The 9575-nt window shown below is 32.0% G+C and overlaps 1 protein-coding gene across 1 annotated transcript; it reads right to left on the bottom strand.

Moving 5' to 3' along the window:
• Positions 1-6251: 6251 nt before the first annotated feature.
• On the bottom strand, positions 6252-7798 carry LOC149169900 (uncharacterized). Its single transcript, XM_089428852.1, has 3 exons — positions 7499-7798; positions 7147-7352; positions 6252-6729 (listed from the first exon to the last, which is right to left on the bottom strand). The coding sequence occupies exons 1-3, from the start codon at positions 7586-7588 to the stop codon at positions 6498-6500; spliced, it is 528 nt and encodes a 175-aa protein (XP_089284978.1). The 5' UTR covers positions 7589-7798; the 3' UTR covers positions 6252-6497.
• Between the last annotated feature and the right edge of the window lie 1777 nt (positions 7799-9575).

Raw genomic sequence — 9575 nt, 5'->3', positions numbered from 1 at the left:
GTTTTCTGAGTGGAAACTCGGTCGTTGTTGCAGACACATATAGGTACATTGTGACTTCCATTCACTCTTTCACATAGACTTGTTGGTTTTTTAAAATGTGGAAGTTTAATGTTCCCTACAAAATTATTCTATACACTTGGTTGGTTTGGCACGATAAAACTTTGACATGGCAGAACCTTCAAAAAAGAGGCATGCACGGTCCTGGTAGATGTGCATTGTGTAAATCTTCACTGGAGACAAACACACACCTCCTTTTGGAATGCCCCATTTCTTTGCAGGTTTGGAGATTCATTATGCAACAGTGAAATGTTCCTTTCAGACTCTTCATTTCAATAGAACAATGCCTCATTTGGTGGATGGAACGTGGTGGTCGACTACAAGCCACACCACTTTTCATCTTCTGGGAAATATGGAAGGCCAGAAATGGTCTTATTTTTTAGAATTATGAGATTGATATCTTTAAAATTATTTACAAGGTTGGTACATGGTTGGACACACTTGGAGCAGACTCACAGAGAGTTAAGGATCTATTGATTTGAAACTCTCCTCCTCGTGTTATATTTCCTGCAGGTTACTTTGATGGAGTGGCATAGAGAGGACAATGCAGTTGTGGTGCATGGCTTAGGATGGATCACAGGTCACACTATAAAATATCATGGTATGTAGGTGTTGGCACAAATACGAGAGTAGAGGGGTTGGCTCTATGTGGGCTACTTTGGTTCTCTAGAAGATTGGGTATTAATAACATATATATATATATATATATATATATATATATATATATATATATATATGGAGACTCAAAACCAATTATTGATGGGATCATAGCCAACACTTCTTTCACACCTCCTTATCTAAGTGGTTGGATTGCTCGTATCAACAAACTCAGACAGACCTTCCAACAGATCACCTTCCAACACATTTTCAAGAAAGTCAATATTGTTGCGGATTATCTATTGAAGAAGGGACTATGAGATGGTTCAGGTAGCATGAACTACATATATATGGAAGATAATCAAATCAAAGGAGAAGGCCACATTAATTTGCCATAGTATCTAGATTTTACTAGCATTTTTTGTTTTAGCATAACTCTCTTGGTGACGCATATATGTTGTGATAAAATTTTGGTTTGCATTTTTGAAAACTTAGTTGTGTCATTCTGTCTTCGTAGAATTATATGATATGACTACATTTTGTATAGTTGCATATAGATGACATGTATTTTAGTTTAATTCCATAAAATGTAATGATACATAAATCTACATTAAAACACCATTTCCAATCTCAAAAATCCAATTTTACTGTCAACAAAAACCTTAAACTCCAAAAATAAAATAAAATTAAAATTAAATGAATAAAACAAATAAATGTTTATTTTGAAAGGGTGAAAAATAATAAATATCTAAAATATTGCTCAATATAACTTTCAATCAAAAGTACTAGAAAACCCTAATAAATCACAATTGCATATACTTTCAGAAGGCAAAAACCTTGTCAAATTCTACAAACTTATGGTTAAAGATAAAACCTTCACAAGCATTCAAAGTTTTTTTTTTCCATATATGTTATTTTTTACTTCTGAATTCTTTTTTAATTTTGATTAAAACATATATGTATTTCTCTTTAGTATATCATTACAGGTAAATAAAATGAAATTTTAATATTTTCAAAAAATACATCCTTTAAAAAGAATATTTGTGAAATATTAAATTTAATTAAAATGTGTAGAATAAGTAAGTTTCACATATGAATACAAAGTTTGCCCAATATAATAATAATAATAATATATTTTATTGCTATAAATAACCCAAAACAATACAATGATATAATCTATGTAAATTATTATAATATATATATGACTACTTATTATTACTACTTATTATTCATTATCACAAATATATTATATTAATTTATTATAAATAAAAAACCAATTAAAACAATATTTTACTATATAAAACAAGGATAAAAAACCAATTAAAACAATGCTTTACAATATTAAAAAATACAATAGTTCATCTTCATAAATTCACTCATATAAACTAAAGTCTCAAGTTCCTTTACGGCAAACAACTTAAATACTCTCTTTTTTATTACATTTTTCTTTCCTACACTCAATTTAACAATTCACACTTAAACACATCTTAACTAAATTACAAACCCTACCTTAAAAATATATATTTTATTAATTAATTATCTTATACTATCTATAATCTAATAATTTAAATATTTAAATTTATTAGAATCTCAATTTCATTCCTTTTCCAACTCTCTATTACTAACTTCACATTCATATGAATCAGTGATATCCTTCTAAACTCCATACCTATAAATTTGAATTATTATCCAATACCTTCAGCTTTGAAGGTTACAAATAATTTACCTATCTTCAACCATTTTTAACACTCACTCATCTTAATATTCCAATGATAAGCAAATTACATGACTCATCTCCAAGGACAAGTAAGCTCATGATAAGCAAATTACATGACTCATCTCCAAGGACGAGTAAGCTCATGCCAAGATCAATTTTAAATTAATCTAAATTCTTTAGAGCGCAATTTGATAAGTTTACATTTTATTAAGATGATTTTTTATAAATAGAAAGTTAATAGTCATGATAGTTGCGCTCAATAATAATGTAAGAAAAATTATCAACAATATCGATTTAACATGTTGAATTTATATTAATATATTTAATTTATAAAAAAATAAAAGATTTGTGAACATTATCAATTAAATAATAATATAAATGTTAAAACTAATATAGAACTTAGTATAGGCTAAATGTTGCAGTCTCTATATAATGTTAAAAGTAATAAAAAAAATCAATTTTTTTACTTGTACTTTGTTCTTATTCATAGAATTGTGAATAACTTTTTAGATAAAAGAAAATCATAATATACATATCACATTAAAATATATAACATATAAATAGTAGCTATAAGTTAAGATCCATTTACCTTATAAATTAAAATAATGATTATCTAACCATAAGTAAATTTAATAAATAAGCACATAAAAACATTAATACTTACAACACACTTGCAATATGATAATATTTTTAACCACTTATACTCATGCCCACTTTACCATAGTCATTATTAATTTGTAAATAAGCTTTGTTACAATACTATGGGCCAATACCACATGCCCAAAAATCATCTCTCGTTTCACAACCAAAATATTTTATAGTTATTTTCGAGATATATCTAAACCCACTATCACATTCATTATATAAAATATAAATAATAGCTATAAATTAAGATCCATTTCACCATATAAATTAAAATAATAATTTCATAACCATATTTAACTTTCATTAATAAGCACATAAAAACTTAATATTTACAATATAATAAGATTTTTAATCATGGATATTGACTCTCATTTTCTCATGGATTTATTTATATTACCGTGGGCTAATACCATGGCTCATCAATACCGCATGCCCAAAAACCATCTCTCATTTCTCAATTAAAATATATTATTTTTTTTATTTAATTTTATTACATTTTTGAACAAGGCACTCTCCAACCTAGTTTGGAAGAAATGTGTTGTAATGTCCTGTTATATTATGTTATCAGAACATGTTAAATTACATAAAAATAAAAATAAATAAATTATCAATTAATAAAATTATTAATTATAACTTTTAATTGTTAATAGTTAAACCAACTTAGATCCATTTTAATTGGGGATCTGTCAAGTTCCAAGAAGATAATTTTCTAAAAATGTACTAAAAAAAATGTTTGTACCAGGAGATTTGATTCCTCTCAGTACTTAATAAAACCAAAATTAAAATAAATCTAAACATCAATATCTTAGTATCAACACGTTTGGAAGCCCTCCTGACGTTATCTTCAAAACAAAGTTAAAAATCTTCATAAACACCAACAAAGCAAAGCAGAGCCACAATGCAGAGGGAAGAAAACAAAATGCAACATATTCAGATTTTTCAAGAATGGTAATAATGAGCTGACGGTAAAGATATGTACTTATGGCATCTTCAGGGACGTAATAAACTTTTAAACTTTAGGTACCCAGGTTACTACAACGGACGCTTAAGGCTCAAGCTTTTACAAACGATGGGGAACAGTAGTTTAGCCGTGAGGTCTTCTTTTACTCTAGGCTGCTCCTATATTTTCAAGTGGATGACTCTTGAAGCAGTTATATTTGCTCATCTCAAGATAGTTAGCTGTGCTAGTGACATTCTAATGTTTTAGTGGTTTTCCTGCTAAACGTATTTTCTTTATATCTGTAAATGCATGACTAGAATAGTAATACACAGGAATTATAACTGGTATTTATAAAGTGTGAGCGAACTGGAAATGAATTCTTGTTTTGACCATAACTTGAAATTGATTGTAAAGTTACAAAATTACACATGCCATGATGCCCGTGAGCACTCCAAAAGAAAATACTGTCATGTACTCTTTATAGAAAGGGGAAATATAATTGCCTGGGAAAAGATAATAACCTGACCTTACAAGTTCACTACTGAAGAGATGTTTCAGATGAGAGATGATTGAGGCCCATAATGTTTCGTAGGAATTGACTTCGAGTACTTTATAGAGCTCAAAGCAGGAAATTAGACATCATCGAGGAGTAATACAATTGCTCAAACTATTTAACAATAATAGAGTAAAACTGACATCAAAGAAGACTTGTGAGAATCATCCTAATATATGTAGTAAACCTCTCATATTATAGGTTACCAGGGTATCAAAAATAACTACTTCAATCCCTCCCGGGAAGAAATTTCCTCCTATACACCCACAGCATCTCCCGAAGGTACAACGCACATCCTTCAAACACTTGTATAAGCATCAAATTCACAAATCTTCCACTGAAAACTCTAATCCTTATCCTCGGAAAATTGATGAAATTCATAGGAATACTGTTTCTGCATATTTCAAATGGGGCTTCGGGATTATTTTCGGAGACAGAAAGTTCATGTTTTCTTCTCTTTTAAGAAACTGATGCCCAATGCCAGCCAATGTGGTCCAGACCAACCCTTCTTTAAAAGGGTTGGTGGTCCTAGGTCAAGCCAGCCAACCAGTCAGGTCCTGATTAACGAGAGGCTGATCATGTGCCGGTCAACTTTTTCAGGAAAGGATCCACTTTAGTCGGCACGATGGAGGTTCAAGGTTGCTTCCCATAAGGTGAATAACGATGTATATATTGCAGAAGCACCGATAAGTCACATTGCTGGGGTCTGACCACTGTGCCACTCTCGAGCCACTAGAAATTCCATTGCTCAAAACAACAAGCTTTAAATGGAGAAACAAACTGATCAAGATCCACAGTAATCCTAAGTCTGAACATTCAGTTTTTTGAAACATTGCTAACAATGGCTATAAGATTCATTTGTTCATTTGTTTTGCCAAAAAAAAAGGAAACAGATTGCAACCGAAAACAGGGCTCGAAAAACGAAGTCCATAATTCAAAGAAATGAGGACTCGAAAATGGAAAAGTTGAAGGGTAGCCTTCAATGATCCAGTGAAACAATAGTTTCTTTGCAATCCATTTTATAAATATATATAGATATATATGTCCACCAATAACAAGAACCCACAACAGCCTCATGAGAATTTCCCTTTAGAAAGACATCAATCCATTTTGAAACAGACTGCAGCCCAAAACAGGGGTCGAAAAACGAAGTTCATAATTCAAAGAAAAGAGGACTCGAAAATGGAAAGGTTGAACGGTAGCCTACAATGATCCTGTGAAACAATAGTTTCTTTGCAATCCATTTTATAAATATATATAGATATATATGTCCAGCGATAACAAGAACCCACAACAGCCTCATGAGAATTTCCCTTTAGAAAGACATCAATCCATTTTGACAATCAATAAATCTTGGCAGAAACTGAAGAAAAAGGTGAAGAATATAACAGTCATTTCAATGGCTGCAAAATTCTACCTAAAGATGTAATACAAGCGAAAGAAATCTCCACTGTACAAATACACGGCAAGGGTTACTTCGGTAAAGGGCTTCCATGATCTTGTTTTGCCTTGGTATATCATGTGTACTAAAACAGGTTCAGAATCAAAGTAAATACAGCAAATACCCTTTTCGCGGCGTCTCACAAGACAGGTCATCCATACCAAATCTACGCCTGTATCCATTTTGAAACAGATTGCAGCCCAAAACAGGGCTCGAAAAACGAAGTCCATAATTCAAAGAAAAGAGGACTCGAAAATGGAAAGGTTGAAGGATAGCCTTCAATGATCCAGTGAAACAATAGTTTCTTTGCAATCCATTTTATAAATATATATAGATATATATGTCCAGCGATAACAAGAACCCACAACAGCCTTATGAGAATTTCCCTTTAGAAAGACATCAATCCATCTTTGCCAATCAATAAATCTTGGCAGAAACTGAAGAAAAAGGTCAAGAATACAACAGTCATTTCAATGGCTGCAAAATTCTACCTAAAGATGTAATACAAACGAAAGAAATCTCCACTGTACAAATACTCGGCAAGGGTTTACTTCGGTAAAGAGCTTCCATAATCTTGTTTTGCCTTGGTATAGCATGTGTAGTAAAACAGGTTCAGAATCAAAGTAAATACAGTGAAAGCGGCTCCGGCAGCAAATACCCCCTTTCGCAGCGTCTCACAAGACAGGTCACCCATACCGAATGTACCCCTGTATTTTGTATGGTAGGCATTCCTCGCCGCCCCTGCTACGAAGCACGCCTCGGCAATCAAGAACGTTATCCTACAAAACAAACCAAAAGGGCCTGGAGTAGGTAAGGGTGCATACTGAACTTTAAAAAGAAAATTTTGGTGCAAGGGGAAAGAAAAAAGAAAAAGAAATCCAAGGGGTAGTTGGGTTGGTTTGACGCTCCAGTTACCCAGTAAGGTCTAAGGAGGTCGTAGATCCATTTATGTCCAGTCCGGCAGGGCTATAAGCTTATATTGTGGATGGCTGTAAATGACAATTTTCATCTAGAAATCTGGGGAAGAAAGGGAACAGAAAAATCAAGGTAACGCTTCTGAGTAGCTGTTACTATCCTCTTCAAACCAGTAAATCGGGGATAGGGCAAACCAGCTCCGTCATTTTAAACGGTTAAGTGCAAGAGGGTGAGGACATTGGTCTCTGGAAAAAAAAGCAAAAAGGTCAAAAAGAAAGTACCAGCAAATAAAGAATAATATGATCGCCAATGCGCGAGATCCGCCAGGTTTGAGAACGCTTCCGCAGCACAGGCACCTGGTGAAGGCCAGGACAAGAGTCTGGCTCACCAGAAGAAACAGAAACGCGCCTACTCCATACCAAGTAGAGATGTCCGAATTGTACACGCAGAAAGTTGTCTCGTCGTACTCGTCGTTAGTCACGACTCCCTGCTCAATATGATCAGAAAAAACAGGACATGATGAGATTAGATGAGAAACGTATCTGTATCACACATGTGGGTTTCGATCGGGTGACATTATGGAAAAAGAAAATCTTAAGACGAGTGTGAAATATACAAGGATCGCAGACTTACAATGCTCCTCCTGCGCTCTGCGGCCACTGCGAAGCCGAAAGCAATGAGATCGAAAATGAAGATGACGAACATAAGCACCTTTGACGCCATTGCTGTTTGCTTGTTTACAAAACCTGGGATGAGGGTGATTGGACAGACACCTCCTGCCTTCTTCAGTCCCCTGGTTTTTGATCAGTTGGGGTCTATATATCGAATCTTGCTCATCGGCGCACTTTACGCCTCTGGAGCCTTTCCTGTCAGTCTTTTACTTTATTATTTTATATTGTTCCGTGTAATTTCTGAGCGGCGATTTCGGACATGAGATGGTGGCAGGGTTAGTGTCCACTGAGCAGTGAAAGCAACCGGCATCGAGCAGCACAAAATTTATTTTCGTATATGAGCTCTAATATACATATTGTATATTCGGATGAGTACGAATATACACATTGTATATTTGGATGCCGTTATATATATATATATACTTATTTTGGAAATAATTACAATATAATTATTATTATTATTATTATTATTGGAAGATGTTTCTGTGTATTTTGGTTGTAATGGGGTGGTATAATTTCAGAAGTGATTGTGTTTTTCATTATTTAAAAAATATTTTTTAATATAAAAATGAAAGTTTTAGATATTATTTTTTGGGATTCAACTGCCTTAAGTAAGTCATTCACGTATGACCATTTCCATGAGAGGTAGTCGTTTTGTTTTTTTTTTGGTTGTAATGGGATGGTATAATTTTAGAAGAGACTGTGTTTTTTATTATTTAAAAAATGTTTTTGAATATAAAAATAAATTTAATAATTATTTAGATGTTTTATATTTGTATATGGAAATAATTACAATATAATTATTATTACTATGGAAAGATGTTTTGTTTGTTTGGTTGTAATTGAGTGATATAATTTTAAAAGAGATTGTGATTTTTTATTATTTAAAAAATGTTTTTGAATATAAAAATGAATTTAATATTTAAAAAATAAATTGTATTGTTATTGTACAAAGTATTTCACCAATTTTTTATTAAATTTTTAGCCCAATTGACTTGAAAATAGAAAATATATCCAAAAAGGACAGAAATATTTAATAATTAAATTACATTTATTGGATAATATATATTTAAAATCTGCTTAAAAGGATTGGATCCAAAAGTGAAAAGAGAAGAGTTTTTCACTACTCGGCAAGTTTTAATTTTAGATGAACTTTGAACTTAGAGCCATGGGACACCTTGAGGTAGTGGTAGAACTTGTGGTTGCACTCACGGAGATTATATTAAATGGTTTCGCTAACCATGCACACATAAGATAAAAGCCCATCCTCATGTTTTTTTTAATTTTGAGCCCAAAGGGATTGGATCCATTGGTGAAAAGTGAGGATTTTTTCACCATTGAGCAAGGTTTAATTCCCATGAGGACCTAACCTCAAGCCATAGATACACTTTGAGGCAATGGTCGAGTGTGTGGTTGCACCTAGGGAGATTATATTAAATGATCTCGTGACTCGTGCACACATAAGTGAATCAAAGCCCACATAGGGGTTATAGTAGTAGCGGTGGAAATCGACCCCATGTCAAGTGAGTAGAAAATCGGCTCAATTGACAATTCCTCTCGAACATAACAAAACAAAAAATTAAAATCCTTATATTTACGGCTTAACTTAAATTTTTGAATTTTTAATCTTTTTCAATCACATTATCTTATCAAACTTTTGTTGAAAGCCATGTCTTAAATTTAGTTGAACTTTTGCAATTTGAACATATTAAAAGTTTTTAATGGTATTGAATTCATTTATGCATTCAGATTTGACATGTGTATAATCCAAAATTACAATTTTATTAACAATTAAAGCATCAATTTCTTATGACAATTATTTATTAAAAACAAAAAAAACAAAAAACTAATATTAAGATTTGTTCAATATCTAAACATATAATTTAACATCGAAAACGAAATGCACTTTCTTCTAAATTGTTTATTTTATAAGATTTAATTTTCAAAATATTTGTTACTATCAATCTTCTCAATCTTCTAAATTAGCAAAACTATTATAATTTTGAAATGCTTTTCAAAAATAAAAATAAAATATTAAA

Source organism: Pinus tabuliformis, chromosome 4_2, assembly GCF_031772625.1.
Source record: "Pinus tabuliformis cultivar Carrire ecotype Pingquan chromosome 4_2, CPIR1, whole genome shotgun sequence".
Lineage (NCBI taxonomy): Eukaryota > Viridiplantae > Streptophyta > Pinopsida > Pinales > Pinaceae > Pinus > Pinus tabuliformis.
The sequence above is the reverse complement of the archived record's forward strand: the minus strand, read 5'-3'. Positions and strand labels throughout refer to the sequence as shown.